Source organism: Nicotiana tabacum, chromosome 10, assembly GCF_000715075.1.
Source record: "Nicotiana tabacum cultivar K326 chromosome 10, ASM71507v2, whole genome shotgun sequence".
Lineage (NCBI taxonomy): Eukaryota > Viridiplantae > Streptophyta > Magnoliopsida > Solanales > Solanaceae > Nicotiana > Nicotiana tabacum.
Genome location: NC_134089.1, coordinates 31,527,303 through 31,549,395, shown reverse-complemented (window position 1 = coordinate 31,549,395; position 22,093 = coordinate 31,527,303). Strand labels below are relative to the sequence as shown.

The following is a 22,093-nucleotide window of genomic DNA, read 5'->3' as shown; positions in this document are numbered from 1 at the left end:
GTGCATCTCAACTATTTCATTGGGTACCTCATATCTTCCTCCAGCATAACTGCATAAGTACCGAATAACTCAGTTCCCCAAGGCTTAGACAGATACGAAGAAATCGCCTTGCATCTTTTGCCTCAACCTAATATCAATCAAACATATTCTGCTCCAGAACCAAACTCATTAAATACAAAGGTGAAAATGTAATTTGGCAAGATCAGTCCATATGCCACCATATTTCCACTTTTGTGTTATCATGTTGACCACTTAAAATTAAGCAAGTCACATGGTTCTATTAAGTGACATCTAAAAACTTCAATTAAGCAGTCCCAAACAACTTTGCCTTATATTTTTCTTGGCCTGATCAGAAGAAAAAACAGATAACCAAGCAAACAACAGTCTTCTGTGGTCACTGGAGTTTCATCCTTTCTGAATTCTCCACTATAAAACAACACCCTGAAATAGCACCTCCTGATGTACTTTCTGAAGATTAGGCTAATTCAACAATCATTCAACGTAAATTGGCAGCCCGGTGCACTAAGTTCCCGTTATGTGCGGGGTCCGGGGAAGGGCGTAGCCTTACCCTACATTTTCGCAAGAGGCTGTTTACACGGTTCGAACCTGTGACCTCCTGGTCACATGGCAGCAACTTTAACAATCATTCTAACATTCTTTTAAATGATAGCGTGCGCATTACAGTGAATAATATGAGCTAAGCCAGCCACAAAATGATAATGGTGAAAAATGTGCACTCATTACAGCATCGTAGAATCTAATGGCATCCTTTAACCATGAGATGCACAATATAATCAATAGTTCAATACGACTCCTAGCTGATCACGGTTCAAGTACAAATGGACTGGTCTCCAAAGATCATGCACCCACAAAAACGATTTACATCTTCTGTTCAATTTGGTCTATAATCCTGAATCTACTTCCTTAAGACCCTATTATTTGTGAAGTGTAGGATTAATTACAACAAGATCTGCTTTCAGTAGCAGCTACAAGATACAGTGTCTGGGAATTGGCATTATGACACTACCACATCGATGGTACATAGACCTGCTCTTTGAGATTCTGTGTGGCGCTTTCAGTGGGAAAACCCCTAACAGCACCTATTGTCCACTGGGATATTATGCCCGCAGCAATTGCAAAGCGAAGCTGTCTCTCCAGAACATCTTGATCGTGATACATCTCCGGTTGTGTCGTCAATTTTCTCATTATTCCGGCAACAACAGCATCACCAGAACCAGTTCTATCACAAGTGAATGGTGTTATGAGAACATCTTCTGTACCAACCACAACGCCATCAAAAGAAGGAGAATAATAATGAAGCCTAAGTGTCCCATCTGTAACAAACAAAAGTTTCAGTCCATCGTGCCATAAGGGGGCAATTTCCGCAGGAGTATAGTGATAATAATCTCTTCTTTGTTTGGTTTGTTCAAAATTCTCCGCAAAGTATTGAGGTCTGTAATTCCTTTTCCTCTCGTAATGCTCTTCGTCAAGAAGAAATTCAAGCTCTTGCCTTGAGACCTCAATGATGTTAGCTTGTTCCCAGGCTTCCTTGATTAAATTCCTGGTCTCATCACGTGATCTCCACAAGGGCAATGGCAGATTCAAGTCAAAAAATACAAGACCGCCAAACTTCTTTGATAATGAAATTGCTTTAAAAAGAGTAGAACGCATAGATGAAGATGTTAAGACTTCAGAATTAAAGTGGAATATCCTGGCCTGCAAGAGAGAAAGCAAAATCTCAACAAAATTTGTTCAAAATACTTGCCCCAACATCACCCGGACAGAAAACTTGTTAAAGCACGTAAACACCTGAAAGGATAATGCTCATAGAAGACAAATATCCTTTTCCGTAGTGTAGGCTCATGCACTGTATTAAAAATATCCAACACGTAATATGCAACTTATCATGATACAGCATCTTATTTCTGGTTCATAACCGTCAGAAGAAAAGAATTTCCCTACTGATCGCAACAGAAAGAAAACTGATAATTTATCGAATTGCCTATCACTATTGAAGGATCGGCCAGTATCAAGCTAAAAGTCTTGATTGTTTCGGGAAGATAAGGTAACTAGTCAAACAAGGAACGACATAACAATATTACTACTGCCAATGACAACTAGTCGACAGGACGCTAGAATTTATTGAATAGGGAACTACAATTTCACTACCTCCAAGTAAAAGGAGTACATACAATTAGCACAAGTGTCATATTCAAATAAATAGATTGACAAGAATTATGCATCTTTAATCAAATTGTTCTACAAAAACAAATGCGTCTATGCAAAGGAATGTCATCAGAGTGAACAGATCAGGCAAGCCTCAGAACGGGAGAGAGCATTAAAACTATCAGTGACTGCACAATAGTTTCTACTAACAAACAGTGCACTTCTTCAATAGTTTGACTCAAATATACCTATTGACAATCGTTTATATGGAAATTTGCTACATCTATGAAGCCATTGGGTTCTTACATTTTCCAGTTTGCCTAGACAGGTCAATACCAATACGTTCATTCACGAAGCAACTTAGGTTCATGCATCCTCTATTAACATTTAAAGCCAAACACCACTACCAAAAATAGAAAAAAGCAACATGCTTGACAATGTTACTACAACTCTATCCATAAAAAACTCAATTTACCTCTTTTAGCACATCAAGATTCAATTCGGAGCTAGACAAAGAATCCTCAGCAGGCTCTTTAACTTTCTCCACCTTCATTTTCCCATCCTCAAACTTAATTTTCATATGAGTACATCCAGTCCTCATACTATCATCAAATTTAACCGCCCGAGTTTGCACTTTCTCTTTATTCATTAACAAAACCATTTCTTGACCAAACTCATCATTTCCAACTTTACCCATAAATGCAGCTCTACCACCAAGCCTAACATGGGATATAGCAACATTAGAAGGTGGCCCCCCAGGAGCTCTAACAAATTCAGGTGGATTCCACTGTAACATTTTCCACTCTGAATACTTATCTTGGTGCATTTGCTCATGTGATACTCTCACTGTTGGCACAAACTCCTTTTGTGCTGCACCAAAACAGATGACTAAAGGTGGGTTTGGGTATGGAAAATCAACCCCATCATCATATTTTTCAATCTTGTCATCAGCATTTTTTGACAATTCCATTTGGGTGTTGGATTTTTCAATGTTGGTTTCAAAGTTTGAATCTTTTTGGGGTTTTGAGGTTTTTTTAGCTGTTCTTGATGATTTTTTGGGGCCACGAGGTGAGTGTTTAGGGGGTTCTTGGGTGGTGGTGGAGTGGTCATTGCTGGAGCATTTTAGTGTGTTTTTTCTGTGGGGAAGTTTAGAGGAGAAGAAAATGGAGGAAAAATTGAAGTGGGTTAGTGAATTGTGGGAGTGATGGGGAAGAGATTGCGGAAGAAAATGGATTGATGCCATGGCTTCTTCTTGGTGTTAGGGTTTATCCATTTCTCTAGGAGGTAGAGGTTTTGAGTTTCTATCGGGTTCTGATAATTTACCCTGGTTGTTTTTGGGTGGTTCGTTTACCTGTCGGGTCGAGTTCATGCAATTAAATTTAGGCCCAACAAAGCCAACGTTAGGGGGGAAGTGCATGGTTAGCCATTAATAATATATGTATTTACTTTTAAGTCACTGTTTAAAATGTCTTTATTTTTTAGTCACTACTTTAATAAATTTTAACTGCCCAGACGAAAATACCCTTCTTCTCATGTCCTTAACTTTTGAACTTGGAACTCTAAGTTCAGGACTTTAGGACTACATATCCTTAACTTTTGAACATGTCCTTAACTTTTAAACTTGGAACTCTAAGTTCAGGACTTCACAACTACATGTTCTTAACTTTTGAACTTGGAACTCTAAGTTCAGGACTTCAAGACTACATGTCCTTAACTTTTGAACTTAACTTCAGGACTTCAGGATTACATGTCCTTAACTTTTGAACTTGTAACTGTAAGTTCAGGACCAAGTGTCCTTAACTTTTGACCTTGTTAGTCTAAGTGGTCCTTAACTTTTGGGCTTCTTAGCCTAAGTTCAGGACCTATTGTCCTTAACTTTTGAGCTTGTTAGTCTAAGTTCAGGACTTCAGAACCTATTGTCCTTAACTTTTGAACTTGTAACTGTAAGTTCAGGACCTATTGTCCTTAACTTTTGAGCTTGTTAGTCTAAGTTCAGGACCAAGTGTCCTTAACTTTTAAAATTCTGATAATCTCCCTACTTCGACGACCCTCCTCCATTTTTTCAGACAACTTGTAGCTCCAACTCTCTCTTCTTCACACTCACATTTTTAAGCTACATACCTATTTTTCCTCAATCTTTATCCTAACAAGAAAAGTCCTAAAGATCAAACATAACAGTAGCAACGTTTTCTTCTTGAGAAAGTAAGACAGTAGCAACGTTTTCTTCGGAGGAATCTCATTTGGAGGCCAAATTTGTCTTACTCGAATCACAGCCATGACAATGAAGACGATAGTAAGCCCAAAAGTAAGGAAAATCCCACCGATCATAAAAACTTAGAAAGGGTAACACTGTCTTTTCATATTAATTTTAATAGACTAGTGGCTACTATTGCTAAGCATTAAAAATGTTGGATAAAAAGTAAATATCACTGTAAAAAGTGGCTACCCCACACAATATTTACCCAACGTTAAGGTAAAAATTATGCGGGGTATCCTATTTGGTCGCCTCCATTTAACCTATATCTACTTTTTAAAAAAATTTTAACTTGTACCCACTGTTTAAACAACTTCAGGCCTCTTTCTCCTCCTCCTTCTCCTCCTTCGTTTTCTAAATGCTGAAACTTGAGATTTGTTATGCGTTCTAGCCTGATGATTCATATATATTTGCTTGTCCCATTATGTTTAATTTGGTCTTATTCACAATAATTTAACCTCTTAGATATTTTAGCTTTATAGACACATTGGTTTTTGGTTCTAATTTATCTGTAGTAACTTGTTTTCATGTCGAAAATATTTTTCATTCTTTAATCTTTGAAATGAACAGAATCAATCGCTGCTAATAATGATTTATTAAATTCATTGTTGTTTAGAACTTCAGCTCTAAGAATGCTGAAGTTCAGCAAATACAAAATAAACTTCAACCCTAGAATGCTGAAGTTCAATCACAAATAGCTAAAACATGCTGAAGTTCAGCAAATACAGAACAAAGCTTCAGCTAAAACATGCTGAAGTTTAGCAAATACAGAACAAAGCTTCAGCTACTAGAATGCTGAAGTTCAGCAATTACAAATAAAAACTTCAGCCAAAACATGCTGTAGTTTTATTGAACTGAAGTTTGCGTGATTTGCCTTTGCAAGTCAGACCAAACTATATCTGAAGTTTTGCTACACTTCAGGCAAAACATTTTGAAGTTCAAACTTCAGACATAAATTTTTGCTACTTCAGACTCGTATGTCTGAAATTACGCGAAAAGTGGGTACGCTTGCAATTTTTTTTGCAAAGCGGGTATAAGTTAAATGGTGACCCCAAAAACGGGTATAGATGCAAATGCCCCACGTTAAGAGATGATTTGCGTAGAAATGACATCAGACAACCACTCTAAAGGGCTGCTATTTAGGAATTAATCAGTGCATCCTGAATTATAGTTTTTCAGTTTAAATTTTTAGGACAAAAATATCTTGAATTGTCATGAAGTTAAAAATTTTAATTTAAAACTTCAAGACAAAATAAATATTGACTAATCTTTAAATAGCATCCCTGAGAATGACTATTTGTGCGCTAGCCCCTTGATTTACAAAAGTATGACACTTCCACGTGGGTTAATGACACAAATGACCGGTTGGTCTTGAACTTTTGACTTTTGGAGCAGTTCACCTGACCAATGGGCAAAATTTTAAGCTTAACAAGTTTTATTCCATAGCAAAAAATTCTAACTTTTGACCTTGAAGATTTGTCAATTGGTCAGGTGACTGGTCCCAAAGGCCAAAAATTAAATATTATCCCTTATGGTGCCCTATTTTCTGTCAGTTTCTGCTTCCGCGCCGGTCTTTGATGTTTCCCTCCTTAGAAGTTTTGCCTTAGCTATAGAGTTGCCTTACATCTTCTTAATGATTGCAGTTTTATCTTTTTGAGTTGTTGAATTGGAAGAAATAACTCACATATATAGGGAAGGCAACTCTGTGGCTGACACTTTCACAAAGTATAGATGCTCCAATCAACCAACAACAACTGAGGGAAATAACACAATATTCTGAGAAACACCTTCGGACTTTGTTTTACATGTTTTAAATAAAGACAAATCAGAAAAAATCACTATGTGGTCTGCCCCTATGTTATGTAATAACTAATCTTACTATGTTTTAATATAAAGTATTCCTTTCATTAGCAAAACAAAAAAAAAGTTTTGCAGAAATATCCTTCTAAGTTTAAGATGTGGACAAATATACCCTTCATTAACATCATGACTTCTTCGCTACCACCAAGCTTCACTTTTAACTTGTTGGAAAAACTTTATGGTATGCCATATTGCCATTAATGGTACGAGGCCTCTTTTTATCTCATAAATTTGTGGACTCATATTTTACACTCTTAGTCTATAAAATTCTAAATCCATAAAATTGCAAAAAAAAAAAAAAAAAAAAAAAAACCTTACACACCCAGTGTCAGTTGTGTAAGGCATAAAATAAAATTTCCTAGGTTATTGCGTATGAAGCATAAAAGTGAGTGAATTTCCAATATCACTGTAGATGCAGAAGGATTCCATGCTATGTTCAATCTAGCTATTATAGTGGACGACCTAGAAACTCTATTGAATTAGCATGGCTTTGTGATTGTTCGATTGTTCATTAAGCTCTATTATATTAGTATGACATTGTGTTATTTGTATTCAACTTATATGTTAACTATATTTATCAACTGTATACAAAGTAAGACACTAGACTTAGCGTTTGGACGTAAGAATTGTAAAATTCTAAAACAGGGTGAAATTTTTTTTCAAGTGAAAATGGTATTTGAAATTTAGAGTTGTGTTTGGACATGAATGTAATTTTGGGTTGTTTTTGAAGTTTTGTGAGTGATATGAGTGAAAATTTTAAAAAACAGTTTTTTGGAGTTTTTCAAATTTTCGAGAATTTCCAAAATGCATCTTCAGGTAAAAATTAAAATTTTTATGAACAAACGCTGATTTTGAAAAAAAGTAAAAAAAAAATGGAAAAAAGGAAAAAATTTCTTATGTCCAAACGGGCTCGAATCTGTTTGGACATAAGAAATTTTTACTTTTTTTTTTCTTTTCGGAATCAACATTTGTTCATAAAATTTTCAATTTTCACTTGAAGATGCATTTTGGAATTTTTTGAAAATTTGAAAAACTCCAAAAAGTTATTTTTCAAAATTTTCTCTCAGATCACTCACAAAACTTCAAAAACAACTCAAAATATATTCATGTCCAAACACAAAATTTTCAAATACCATTTTCACTTGAAAAAAATTACAATTTTTTTGAAATTTTACAATTCTTATGTCCAAACGCCCACTAATCTTCCCATTTTGGATTCCAATCTTTCTCGTTCTCTTCTCCTCTCTTCCAAAACAGAACATGTGATCTAGTGAACTGTAATGAGAGAATTATTAGTGTTAGTTATAGTAGGTGTAACATTCAACTTTTTATTTCTTTTTCCAATCAAAAGCTCATGTTTGTGTCCTGCCATTGACGACAGATTGCTAGTTAATTGTGCATTTGGTTTCGTGAATCCCTAATCGTAAAGCCAAACAAAGACACACTTTTGATTTTTGACCAGAATAGTTTTCTTTATATCAAACTAAATTTAGCTACATCGAGTATAATTTTTTATAATAAATATAAAATTTATCAAAAATGTGCATTAATAACCATTAAAAAGCTTCACAACTTTGAATTTGAAAATTAAATTTTGCAAAATTATTATTTATTTGGATTGAGTATTGTTGCAAATAATTGAGAATATCCTTTGGAGTTTATACCCTAATCATGAGGGGAGTTTGGTAAAATTAGACTTGGTTTTGGTCGAAATTTCATTAAAACTCGAAGAGGAAGAAGAACAATATATTTTTAAGTTGTATGTATTTCATATATCGGTGTATTTTATTTGTACATACAACTAAATAATTATATGAAAGTTATATGTCAGTTGTATATTTTGACCAGATTGTATACATTAAAAAATTATATGTAATTATATGCAAGTTGTATGTTTTGACCTGATTGTATATATTTTTTGAAATAACTCTCGCTACTTTTTTGAAAATCTAAAAAACCAATTAAAGTTGGTAAATAGTGCCAGATTTTTGTATCTACAGAAAGAAAAAACCATTTTATCCCTTGGGCTACACTATCATTGAGCTCAAAAGCGTGCCTACCATGTCAACTTGTGTTATATTTAATTAAACTATTTACTTTTTTCTCACTCCAATATAAAATTTATCTAAGGTGACATTACACTACTTCAATAGCTTCTCAGCCTAAAAATCTACATATCATTCTCTTTGATCCACTCTCCAATATGAGCGTCGCATAAATAAACGGAAAAAAAATAATCCTAATTTGGTCAAATTAATTTAATAGAGGCCCATTACTCTATAGTCGTAATCGATGGGATCATAATCAACGTTCTTGGCTTTGTAGAAAGTATTCAAAAGAAAAGGATTACAAGATAAGCTCAAACCTTCTGTTCCTTTGGAAAAGAATATTGTATACGGTCGAAATCGGGCTCATCTATTGCGTGACGAATCGGAACCGAAAAGTAATGGATTGAAGATCGATACCAGGTTCCATCGAACCAAAATACGAAGTCAGAACATACGTCTCCAAGATCTTCGAGCCCGTGACTCCGGAACCAATCTCGATTCCGAGTAAGCTCGAGGATGATAATATACATGTATCTTTTACCATGTTAGCCTAGGAATTGTTGTATATTACCCTTCTAAATAAAGGTATTCTTATATCTTATACTTATGTACTGCTTTTCTACCTCCTCGTCCTTCTGTGACCCGTGTTCTCCTCCCTATACCTGCTGCGTTACCTAGTCCTACACCTATTGCACCCGAGTCTACTAGTTCTACCACTACTTCCGTGTCCCCCTCTTCTTCTGTTGAATCTCCTAGTTTATCATCCCTTCCTCCTAGCTCCTTAGACTCATTTTCCATACCGTTGTCTAGTACTGATTCATGTCCTATATCCACCTCCACTATTGAGCCATCACCTTCAATCTCTGATTCTGCTCAGCGCATGATTACTCGATCTAAGTGTGGTGTGGTTAAACCAAATCCACAGTATGCTCTTAATTTTATGTCTTTGACTAATTTGCCTGTTGAGCTTATTTGTTTCAGCTCTGCAGCTAAGGATGCTAGATGGCAGAAGAGTTTAGTGCCCTACTTGTAAACCAGACGTGGTCTCTTGTTCCTTGTCCATCTGGTATTAATGTTGTTGGCTGTAAATGGGTCTATCGAGTTAAACAGAAGTCTGATGAGCTCTCTTGATCGTTGTAAGGCGAGATTGGTAGCCAAGGGCTATACTCAGTCACCTAGTGTAGATTATGGTGAGACCTTTAGTCCTGTTGTTCAACCCACAACTATACGCCTAGTACTCTCTATTGCTATTTCTCGTGGTTGGTCTATTCATCAGCTCGATGTAAAAAATGCATTTTTAATGGTTATTTGCATGAGTCTGTCTATATGGAGCAACCACAGGGGTTTATTGATTTTGTCCGACCAGACTATGTTTGCAAACTACATAAGGCATTATATGGTCTCAAACAGGCGCCCCGTGCATGGTTTAGTCGGTTTGGTTCCTTTCTACTATCACATGGATTTCAAAATAGCTGTGCAGATTCATCTATGTTTGTTTATTCATCTGGTAGTCAATATCTTTTCTTGTTATTATATGTGTATGATATCGTACTGAAGGGCTCCGATCCTAACTAAATATCCTGGTTTTCTAGATTACTTAACTCTGATTTTTCTATTACTGATCTTGGTGATCTTCATTATTTTTTGGGTATTCGCGTCATTCGGTTGGCGAATAGTTTGCATCTCTCTCAGAGTAAGTATGCTCGAGATATTCTTGACCGTGCTGGTTTGTTACAATCCAAGTCTGTCTCCACCCCATCCTCTTCTCGATTTGCCACTATTGAGGACTCTGTTGTTGTTGATGGTACTTTATACCGCAGTCTAGTGGGTGTTTTACAATATTTGACTCTGACTCGACCAGACATTGCCTTTGCGGTAAATATAGCTAGTCAACACTTACATGCTCCTACTTCCACTCACCTTGCTGATGTTAAACGCATTTTGCGTTATATTACCGGTACTCTCGATTTTGGGTTGTTGTTGAAACCAGTTACTACTTATTCTCTTACTGCATATTCGGGTTTTGATTGGGCTAGTTGTCCTGATACTCGTCGATCTACCACTGGATCTTTGGTTTTCTTTGGTTCAAATCTCATTTCTTAGTCTTCTAAGAAGCAACATACTGTTTCTTACTCTAGTACCGAAGCTGAGTATCGTGCCATAGCTCACATTGTGGCTGAAGTATTATGGATTCACCAGCTGCTACGAGACTTGCATATTTTTCTCTCTAATGCGCTACTCATCTTTTGTGATAATGTAAGTGCCTTATATCTTACGATAAATCCTATATATCATTCCCATACAAAGCATCTTGCAAATGATTTTCACTTCGCACGGGAACGTGTAGCTCTGGTTCTTGTTCGCTATCTTCCAACGGAGCGCCAACTAGCTGACATTCTTACCAAGGGCCTATCCTCTCATCGATTTAAGACTCTTTGAGACAACCTTCGCATGTTCCCACACTCGATTGGGGGAGGAGGGGGGGGGGGCGTGATAATATACATATATCTTTTACCATGTTAGCGTAGGAATTGTTGTATATTACCCTTCTAAATAAGAGTATTCTTGTCTCTTACACTTATGTACTGCTTTATAAATACAATGACAACCCCAAACATTACTACGGGGCATAATTATATCAGAGGAAACATTATCAGACCCAATAGTGGAAGGCCGAAATATCCGCAACCGATCGGATATCACGGCGAGAATCTCGGCACGTATCAACGAGAGACCGATTTATTAGCAAATCATGAGATTTCTTACCTTTTATAGAATTATACCTAAAGCAGGACTCCCTTACTATATAAAGGGGGTGTGATTCTTTGTAATACATATGGTAACAAGCATCCCAAAGCTTAATAATATTATTTTCTTTCTGCAAACTACTGTTCTTCTGTATTTGATATCATTTAAATCATATTCAGTTCGAGTGAGATCTATTCTCTCAAGGCTATAACTATTCAAGTCACACGGTTTGAATTTACTTTATTATTATTTGCTTTACTTATAATTCAATCTACATATCTTTAAAGCCACTTATAAATTCAATTGTTATCCGATTTTGAGGGTAAACACATATTTCAAGAAAGAAACAGAAGGAAGTTTGATAAGCCATGTTATATTTTGATTTTCCCCGTATGCTGGGTCTTGTGGGAATTAATATTAAATACTAGTATTAGAATAATTAATATCTTGTAGTTCAGGCACATTAGTAATGTCATGTTGCAAAGAAATCAAAGAAATCACATCTTAGTATACAGTATTCAAAACAATTTTGCCTTTGTTGACTAAAGTTACACGTGTATTTTCCTTTATGGGCTTGGAATATTGAGATCCAAGAAAGAAAAAATAGTAGTATCTGTTATGAAATAAAAATAATCTAGTAAAACATAAATAAAAAATAGAGAGTAAAAAAGTTTTTTTTTTCCCTTCAATTGTGTGGTTTTTTCATTTGTTACAAAGACTTTATATATGCATGAAAAATAAGGAATCACTATTGTAAAATAATAAGACGAATGGAGGATACATAAATATAATAGGGCTCAGCATGGACATCCATTATCTATTATTTTCAATGTTATCTACTTTTTTTTTTTTGAGTTTTAAGCTCAAAAGATCCCGTAAAATCCAACTTTGTCCAAAACTATAGAAAAACACTACAAAAAATCGGAATTATTGTGGCGGTTAAATAACGGCGGTTCAACAAAATCGCCGTAATATGTATCATAATACGACGGCGTTCTAGATGCCATTAGTGCGTAATGTAAAACCGGCATTTTTTTAACAATTACGGCGGTTCTAAACCGCCGCTAGTTAGACAAAATTTTTAATAATTCATTTAATGTTATTATTCCGTAATATAATGTAATATATCCATTCAAAATTTCAAACACCTTCTCTCTCGTTCAAAAACCCGAAACAGAGTAAACTAAATCCCCAAAACAGCGATTCCCCAAATCATTGTACACCTTCTCTCTCGTTCTCTCTAAACAAGTGATTCCCCCAAATCACTGTAATGTAAGACGTTTATATACGTTAACGATTCTCCCAAATCCTTTAGCTTTTATGTAAGGAGATCAGATTTAGGTAATGTGTTTGAATTTCACTGATTTAGATTTTGAATCCGTTAACGATCCCTCTTTTTTTTTTTCTTTTGCTTGGTCAATTTGATATTAGCTGTACAATTTGAAGAAAAAATATTAGTATTGCTCATTTGTGAACTAAAGACAAGTTACTTCACTGAAAACGTATCAAATAATGCATGTTGATGGTATAAACAAAACTAATTTGACGATATGAATAGTTCATGCATGTTGTAGTTTTTGTTTTTCCCTGAATAAGTTGCACATGTTCTTTTCTTTGTTTATTTCTCGCTTTAGTTTCCGTTTATTCTTCAGAAGTTAAAAAGTGAGATTAAGTGATTACTATTCTTTTGATTTCCATATAGTGGCTATGAACTAGCTTTTTCATTTTTATATTGTGATGTTATCTTATATCTTCTTTTCTAGCCATGCCAATTAATAAATCTTGGATTAGCAAACCACGAAATACACTTGAATACGCGGATGGGCTTAGAAAATTTCTGGATTTTGCTTTTGAGTATGGGTCTATTGATGGGCGTGTATTAAGTGTCCGTGTCCGAAATGTGATTTTAACAAGTGGCAAAGAAGAAATGTAGTTGAAGAACACCTGACTTGTAAGCCTTTTTCAAAAAATTATAAAGTTTGGTATTTGCATGGTAAAGAATCAAATCCAACTATGCCACAAACGTTTCAGAGCACACATGTCATAGAAGAAACTCTGCAGCCCCAAGATCAAATGGTAACCATGATTAACGATGCATTTGGGTTCAGAGGGAACAATGTCAATGAGCCTGGTGTGTCTTGTGAGCCTATGAATAGTGAAGAAGCATTTAATGAAGGGCATAATGAAGAATATGCACAGTTCTATGAGCTGGTAGAAGATGGCAATCAACCGTTATATGAAGAGTGCACGAAGTTTTCCAAATTGTCCTTTCTAGTCAAATTGTATCGTATCAAGTGTTTGTGTCGAATGACTGACAAAGCGATGAGTATGATATTAGAATTGTTAAAAGATGACTTTGAAGATGCCAAAATTCCTATTTCTTTTTATGAGGTCAAAAAACCATCAACAAACTTGGTCTTAATTATACCATCCATGCTTGCCCAAATGATTGTATGTTATATTTTGGGAAAGATGAAGGCTTACAAGAATGAAAAAAGTGCAAGACATCTAGGTGGAAGGACAATAAAAAGAAGCAGCCCGCAAAGATTTTGCGCTACTTTCCACTAAAGCCAAGGCTGCAGAGATTGTTCATGTGCTCTAAAATTGCTGAGTCTATGAGATGGCATTCTTCTGCGGGTAACCAAGATGGATTGATGAGGCATCCAAGGGATTCTCAAGCATGGAAAGCATTTGACTTGCTTCATCCTGAATTTTGCTGTAGATCCTCGAAATGTACGACTAGGCCTAGCTAGTGACAGTTTCAATCTTTTTGGAGCAATGGCAACAAACTATAGTATTTGGCATGTGGTTCTTATTCCATACAATCGTCCTCCTTGGGAGTGCATGAAACAAACTTCATTCATTCTTTCAATGATCATTCCAGGAAAATAAATGCCCGGCAATGACATTGACGTGTACTTACAACCTCTTATCCAAGAGTTGAGAGAATTGTGGTACGATGTAGTGCAGACATTAGAATCTTCAAAGAATGAAAATTTTAAAATGCGAGCAGCCTTGATGTGGACAATTAGTAATTTTCCTGGGCTTGGCAACTTATCTGGATGGAACACATACACTCAGTTTGCTTGTCCCACATGTAACTTTGATACAGACTCTTGCCGGCTGAAGCATAGTAGAAAATGGTGTTTCATGGGTAATCGTCGTTTTCTTGAAAGCGGCCATCGGTTTAGATTGCAGCGCGTCCATTTTAATGGAAAAATAGAGCAACGGGAGCCACCAATAGCATTATCAGGGTCAGACATATTGAAACAAATGGAGGGAATCAATAATAGTTTTGAGAAAGTACCTGAGTCGAATGCTAAAGGTAAAAGAACTCGAGGAAAAATTATTGCTGAAGATGGACTGAAACAGTGGAGAAAGAGAAGCACATTCTTTGATCTTCCTTATTGGAAATCTAAATTGTTGCGTCATAATCTAGACCTTATGCACATTGAGAAGAATGTGTGTGAGAATGTGATATATACTTTGCTCAATGATACTGAAAAGTCAAAAGACAATCTTAAAGCTCGGAATGATCTTAGAAAAATGGGTATAAGGAATGAACTTTGGGCAGATGAGAATGGAAGCTATCGTCCAGCCTTGTTCACTCTTTTAAATACAAAGAAAAGTGGATTTAAGAAAGACATATTTTTGCAGACTTTAAAAAATGTCAAAATGCCCGATGGATACGCTAGCAACATTTCAAGATGTGTCGACTTGAAACAACAAAATCTCAAGTCAATGAAGAGGCATGATTTTCACATTCTCATGCAGCACTTGTTACCAATTGCCATACGTAATGTTTTACTAGACAAGGTGACTGCAGTATTAATAGAGTTGAGTTCGTTCTTCCGTCAACTCTGTGCCAAAAGCTTAAGTCCCTTAGACCTTGACAGGCTCCAGTCTCGGTATTTTATCACCATGAATCACCTGGAAATGTTATTCTCTCCTACATTATTTACAATCATGGTTCATTTAACTTGTCATCTAGCTGATGAAGCAAAACTTGGGGGACCTCAACAGTGTCAGTGGATGTATCCTATCGAGAGGTAAACAATATTTCTCATTGCTTGATTGGAGCTTGTTATTTAAGAATAGATGTTAATTTGTATCCATCAACTAATTTAGTGGTCTTTTGTTTAGGTATTTGGGACACTTCAAATCCTATGTGCGAAACATGTCACAACCAGAAGGCTCTATAGCTGAAGGATATCTAGCTGAAGATGCTCTTACTTTTTGTTCCCAGTATATTGAAGGGATTGAGATAAGATTTAATAGGCCACGTCATGTTGACAATTTTCCGGTGGATAGAGGCTCGGCGAATTCATCTAGTATTTTCCCACAAGTTGGTAACGGACTAGGAGCTGTAACATTTGAGTTGTCACCTATGGAAAAACGTCAAGCACATCTATATGTGTTACTAAATTGTCCACAAGTCATGCCATTCATTACGTGAGTATTTAAGGCAAATCTAAATAAAAAATGCATTAAATACATGAAAACTTATGTTAATTGTTATATTTATATCAAAATCTCATGTAGTGAATTTAAAGCTTATGTGCGGATGCACCTTTAGCCGCATGTTCTGATGTTTGCACGGAAATTAATCTGCTTCCAACATGTTCTGGTGCTTCTATTGAACATAATATTGTGTTTGTGCAGAGGCCTGAATCTGTATATAGTTTAATCCCAGGGCTGTTACTCCTTCATTATGATGTTATGCAATTGTAACGATTTCAGATCTGAAGAAAGGTCACCATGATAGGAGTGTTTTCGATGAAGACTTCATTTGTGATCTGTATCTATTGAAGCACATACTGTCTGGAGAAAATTCCCCTTTTGAGCAAACCCCTCATTCTTAAGATTTTTATTTTGTTGATTGTCTATATCTTAAGTGAGTTTCTCAACATTAGTAACTATTTGCTTACTCAATTTGACAAGATGGGTTTAGATTAAGGTTTCCTATCATGTTAAAGGCTTTTCCATAAATCATGCATCCAATATGATTTTTAGTTGAAATGGTTTGTGGAGTTTCCATACACTATCTGGTTTGATTGAAAGAAATGAAGTTATTGTTGATACAAGTAATTCCAGCACTTCAGAATCTACCCATTGACTCGATCCTTAGCTTTTATAATTATATTTTGTCTCTCGTGTCGGAAAGAATTGAAGAAATTCGAAGACAAAGACCAGAAACTCGGGCAGAAATTTCACCGAATGACGCGCTTGGTGTAGTCTTCGGTCCCGAGCACCCTGGTCGTGTTCGAGGCTTAGGCATGGATGCAGTTCCAATTGTAGTATTCAAGCAAACATCAAGACGAGGTGGTGGTTCTTATATGAGCACAGTTAGCACTAGTGCTCCACCTCCACAATGGGTGCAAGAGATGGCAAATATGAGAGCACAATTAAATGCGCTAACAAGCTTATTTCAAATGAAAATAGGAATATCCCCGAGGAGTTTGCTCACTTATTTCCGACTCCTTCACAGGTAAGTCTTCTCTTTATTTTTTCTTGGTCTATCAAGAAAAGTTCAAGGGGGTCTAGTGATACTTTCTTCAGTTTTCACTGCAAGTTTAGCTAATGCATTGACATATGAAGAGGCACTTCAGCAATCAACTACTGGTACTTCAACGGCCGATTTTGATACAAATGCCTTCGTTGAAACTGTGACAAATGGAACTTGTTTAACAGTAGCATTACTCAGGATAATTGTTCTCTGATGGTATATACTTGGTTGTATCTTCTGAGTTGTTAGTTAGAAATTGGTATATTTAGCACCAGGATAATGACATTATGTGCAATAAGGGAGACCAATTGTTCATGTATTATCTATTGTTCTGGTGATTGTACTGTATCTGTTTGGAATATAATTGCTGCACTGCACTTATGTCAATTAAATCAACATCAAGCTCCCTAAATAAGCTGCATTGAGTCATTTTATAAACAGGAAGTTAAGATGAAAAGGATACTTGTTCCTGGATTTGGATTAGTTAACAGTTTCAAGGAAACATTTGCTTTTCAAGAGTAGCTATAGGAGATCATATAATTGTTCTCTAGACATCAGTGACCCTACTTGCTGGTACATCTCATCTTGCACCAATCTATAATTTTAGTCCTAAAAGTATCCATTAAATAGCTATATCATTTTTGACGTTGATGTTCTGTACCTTTGAGATTCTAAAACCTGGGCTGGTTTCAAATTATCTAGGAGATCCATCAAATAAGATTGGACATCAATGTGGCTGCCTTGTGCAAGTGTTCCGGATATAACACCGGAATTGTGAATACTCTGTGATGCTTCTAACTATCTTTCCAAGCCTTAGAATTTCTCCTTCACAGTTTTAGGCACAACCAGATCTAACTTCTTGTAGGAACCTAAATTTTTGGATAGAAATGTTGCTTAGAATAGTGGATTGAAGGTGTGTATGAGTATAATAAGTTGTTTTATTTCAGAAATTACTTTCTTTGTGGATAAGTAGATAATCCATTTGTTAATGTTGGCATACAAGTTGTGTAGCACATGTATACATATGTACTACATCATAGCTAGCACATGTATATGAGTTGTATAGTAGGTGTAATTAGGTGTATGGCAACTAATAGATTAGGTGAATTAGTATTATAAATAGGTCTTGTAATCTTCTCTTCTAGATATGAAATATAGTACTTCTTTGGTTTCTAAAATGGTATCAGAGCATTGAAGTTTTTTCATCAGTTTGTTGTTGGGAATTTTTTTTTCCCCGTTCGAATTATTTTTGTTCAGAACAGTCTTTCGCTGCTTTGATTCTATTTCACTATTTCCGGCCATTTTTTGCCCCGGCCGCTTCTTTACAGATTTTTCTACTCATTATTCTGACCAAAGTGGTACTGTCAGAATTTTTTTTTCCTGACAACTTTCATTTTCCAAGATCACTGTTCTGGCACTGTTCATTGTACTGTTCAAATATCACTGTTCACTGTTCACTATTCAAATTTCATTGCACTGTTCTTGACTATTTGATTCTGCTATTATTCGGGTGCAAGATGACTGAAACGAAACCTACCGTTGATGTCATTCCGGTTATGTCCAAAATTACGGAGAATAAGTTCATGGGTTCCAATTACATGGATTGGAGTAAGACGATTCGTCTCTATTTGCGGAGCATCGACAAAGAGAACCACTTGGTTGATGATCCACCCAAGAATGAGACTAAATCAGTCTGGTTAAAGGAGGATGCAAAATTGTTTCTCCAAATCAAGAATTCGATGCACAGTGAGGTAAATGATCTAGTTTCTCATTGTGATTATGTGAAGGATCTAATGGATTATTTAGATTTTTTGTACTCTAGCAAAGGAAACTTGTCTCGCATGTATGATATGTGTCAGGCATTTTACCATCCATCCATGCAAGATCGCTCTCTCACCACTTACTTCTCAGAGTTTAAGAAGGTGTATGATGAGCTTAATGTTATATTGACGTTTAGTCCAGATGTGAAGGTACAACAGGCTCAGTGTGAACAACTGGCGGTTATGAGTTTCCTTTCTAGTCTTTCTCCCAAATTTGAAGGGGCCAAATCGCAGATTTTATCTGGGACTGCTATCTCTTCTTTGAAAGAGGCCTTTACAAGAGTGTTGCGTACTGAAAAGTCTCATCCAGGTCCGACAGCCACGATCGATAGTGGTGCTCTGCTTAGCCGCGTCCAAAAGAATAGGAGTCATAGTAATCGCAATCGGAGTACCGATAGTCGAGACCTAAAGCAAGGGGAAGTTGAATGTTTTTATTGTCATGAGCTCGGTCATACCATACGTTATTGTGTGAAGCTTCAGAATAAGAACAAAAGATCTCAGTATGCCAACATCGCCACTTCCGAGACTATTTCACCATCTCAGTCATCATCTCCTCCTATCAATACTATCCCCGAGTCAGGTAAAACCACTAAGTGTCTCCTCTCTTTGTCATCCAAATGGGTCATTGATTCTGGTGCCACAGATCATATGACAGGTAACTCTAAACTCTTTTCCACTTTTCAGTCACATACCCAATGTTCCACAGTTACTTTAGCTGATGGGTCTACCTCATATGTTTTATGGTCTGGCACTATTAACCCAACATCTTCTCTTTCCCTTAGTTCCGTCTTAAATTTGCCTGATTTTTCTTTCAATCTAATATCTGTCAGTAAACTTACTCGTACTCTAAATTGTTGTGTCTCATTTTTTTCCCAATTATTGTCTTTTTCAAGATCTTACAACGAAGCAGATTATTGGTAAAGGTTCTGAGTCTGGGGGTCTCTATGTTCTTGAATCACAGGTGCCGAAATCCATTTCTTGTTCAACTGTGTTGTCTCCCTTTGATGTACACTGTCGATTGGGTCATCCATCCTTGTCTAGTTTGAAGAAGTTATATCCTCAGTTTCAGAGTATTTCCTCTTTAGATTGTGAGTCATGTCAGTTTGCTAAACACTATTGCCTTCCTAAAGTTTCTAGAGTCAATAAACGGGTCGACTTACCTTTTGAGTTAGTTCACACCGATGTTTGGGGTCCATGTCCTATTATCTCTAAAACTGGTTTTAGATATTTTGTTACCTTTGTGGATGATCATTCTCGTGTTACTTGGTTATATTTAATGAAAAATCGTTTGGAGTTGTTTTCAATTTTTTGTGCTTTTTGTGCTAAAATAAAAACTCATTTTAATGTTTCCGTTCGTAATTTAAGGAGTGATAATGAAAAAAGAATATTTTTCGGATTTGTTTAAAGATAATATGGCTACAAATGGTATTCTACATCAATCTTCTTGTGTTGACACCCCTTCTCAAAATGGGGTTGCGGAACGAAAAAATAGACATCTTCTTGAGGTAGGCCGAGCACTCCTCTTTCAAATGAAAGTGCCAAAATGTTTTTGGGCTGATGCCGTCTCTACAGCTTGTTTTTTAATAAATCGTATGCCATCTTCTATATTTCATGATAATATTCCTTACAACATTCTTTTTTCCTCTAAGCCATTATTTCCTATTGAACCCAAAATATTTGGTTGTACTTGTTTTGTTCGTGATGTTCGTCCACAGGTAACTAAATTAGATCCAAAGGCCCTTAAGTGTGTGTTCTTAGGGTACTCACGTCTTCAGAAAGGTTATCGGTGTTATTCTCCAGATCTCAAAAGGTACTTAGTGTCTGCCGATGTCACATTCCATGAAAATTATCCGTTCTTTTCTTCATATGTTTATAACAGTCCTGAGGAAGAAAATGATACTTTGGTCTACACTATCACATATCCAGTTAGTTCTCCAACACCTCTTCCTCAGTCACCCATTTCCCTCGATTGACCATCCGAGCAGCCACCTGTTCTTAGTGTGTATACCAGGCGACAACAAACCTCAGAACCCGATCCTTTACCTACTTCTGCTTTGTCGGTAGATCCAACCTCCTGTGTTTTAGATCCTAGTTTGGATCTTCCTATTGCCATTCGCAAAGGTACACGACAATGTACTTATCCTATTTCTTCTTTTGTGTCTTATGACCATTTGTCTACTTCTTCTAGCTCGTTTATTGCATCATTAGATTCTGCTAGGATACCTAAAACTGTTCGTGAAGCATTGTCCTACCCAGGTTGGCATGATGCAATGATAGAAGAGATGATGGCTTTAGATGAGAATGGTACTTGGGAGTTGACCGATCTGCCCACTAACAAAAAAGCTATTGGGTGCAAGTGGGTATTTGCTGTTAAGTTTAACTCCGATGGGATAGTAGCTCGCCTTAAGGCACGCCTTGTTGCAAAAGGGTATGCACAGACCTATGGAGTCGACTATTTGGATACTTTTTCCCCGGTCGCCAAGTTAGCTTTCAGTTATTCATTTCCATGGTAGCTACTTATGATTGGCCTCTGCATCAGCTTGATATAAAGAATGCTTTTCTACATGGAGATCTTCAGGAAGAAGTATATATGGAGCAACCACCTGGGTTTGTTGCTCAGGGGGGGTGTGGAAAGGTATGTCGTCTTCGAAAATCTCTTTATGGGCTGAAACAGAGTCCCCGTTCTTGGTTTGGCAGATTTAGTGAGGCTGTTCTAGAATATGGGATGAAGAAAAGCAATTGCGATCATACGGTATTTTATAAAAAGTCTGATGATGGTATTCTTTTATTGGTAGTATATGTTGATGACATCGTTATTACTGGAAGTGATATTACAGGAATTTCAAGTCTAAAGTCTTTCCTTCACACTCAATTTCAGACGAAAGATTTAGGGCAACTAAAGTATTTTTTGGGAGTTGAAGTTACACGGAGCAAGAAAGGCATCTTCTTGTCCCAAAGGAAATATACTCTTGACTTGTTAGCTGAAACTGGAAAGTTGGGATCTAAACCATGCAGCATGCCAATGGTTCCTAACACACAACTCGTGAAAGAAGACGGTGAGTTATTCGAAGATCCAGAGAAATATAGGAGATTGGTTGGGAAACTGAACTATCTTACAGTAACTCGTCCCGATATCGCATACTCTGTCAGCATTGTGAGTCAGTTTATGTCTTCCCCAACAGTCAGGCATTGGGCGGCTCTGGAGCAGATTCTTTGTTATCTAAAGGGATCTCCAGGACGGGGTCTAGTATATCAGAATAATGAACACACTAACATTGAGTGTTTCACAGATGCAGATTGGGCAGGGTCAAAAGCCGATAGGAGATCCACGACAGGATATTGCGTTTTTGTTGGTGGAAACTTGATTTCGTGGAAGAGTAAGAAACAAAATGTCGTATCTCGATCTAGTGCGGAAGCAGAATACAGAGCTATGGCACAATCTGTGTGTGAGGTTGTATGGGTACATCAACTATTAAGTGAAGTTGGCTTCCAAACTACATTGCCAGCAAAGTTGTGGTGTGATAATCAAGCTGCTCTTCATATCTCCTCTAATCCTGTATTTCACAAAAGGACTAAGCACATTGAAATAGATTGTCACTTTTCTCGTGAAAAGATTCAACAAAAGCTCATCTCTACAGGTCATGTTAGAACTGGAGATCAATTGAGAGACATTTTCACAAAAGCTTTGAAT

At 36.5% G+C, this 22,093-nt stretch overlaps 2 protein-coding genes across 2 annotated transcripts; one reads left to right on the top strand and one right to left on the bottom strand.

Annotated features, from left to right (window-relative positions):
* Nucleotides 1-748: 748 nt before the first annotated feature.
* On the bottom strand, nt 749-3,495 carry LOC107818022 (fructokinase-like 1, chloroplastic). The gene is made up of 2 exons (XM_016643930.2): nt 2,642-3,495; nt 749-1,716 (listed from the first exon to the last, which is right to left on the bottom strand). Exons 1-2 carry the CDS (start codon nt 3,407-3,409, stop codon nt 1,024-1,026), a joined length of 1,461 nt encoding a protein of 486 aa, XP_016499416.1. The 5' UTR covers nt 3,410-3,495; the 3' UTR covers nt 749-1,023.
* An 8,952-nt stretch (nt 3,496-12,447) lies between these two features.
* Nucleotides 12,448-15,633, top strand: LOC107818023 (uncharacterized). Its single transcript, XM_016643931.2, has 2 exons — nt 12,448-15,125; nt 15,220-15,633. The coding sequence occupies exons 1-2, from the start codon at nt 13,969-13,971 to the stop codon at nt 15,530-15,532; spliced, it is 1,470 nt and encodes a 489-aa protein (XP_016499417.1). The 5' UTR covers nt 12,448-13,968; the 3' UTR covers nt 15,533-15,633.
* Nucleotides 15,634-22,093: the final 6,460 nt, after the last annotated feature.

Coding starts and splice junctions, on each gene's coding strand:
- LOC107818022 (XM_016643930.2), bottom strand. CDS start 3,409: ATGGCATCAATCCATTTTCTTCCGCAATCTCTTCCCCATCACTCCCAC. Junction 1,717..2,641: donor ATCTTGATGTGCTAAAAGAG/GTAAATTGAGTT, acceptor TCTCTCTTGCAG/GCCAGGATATTCCACTTTAA.
- LOC107818023 (XM_016643931.2), top strand. CDS start 13,969: ATGCCCGGCAATGACATTGACGTGTACTTACAACCTCTTATCCAAGAG. Junction 15,126..15,219: donor TGGATGTATCCTATCGAGAG/GTAAACAATATT, acceptor TCTTTTGTTTAG/GTATTTGGGACACTTCAAAT.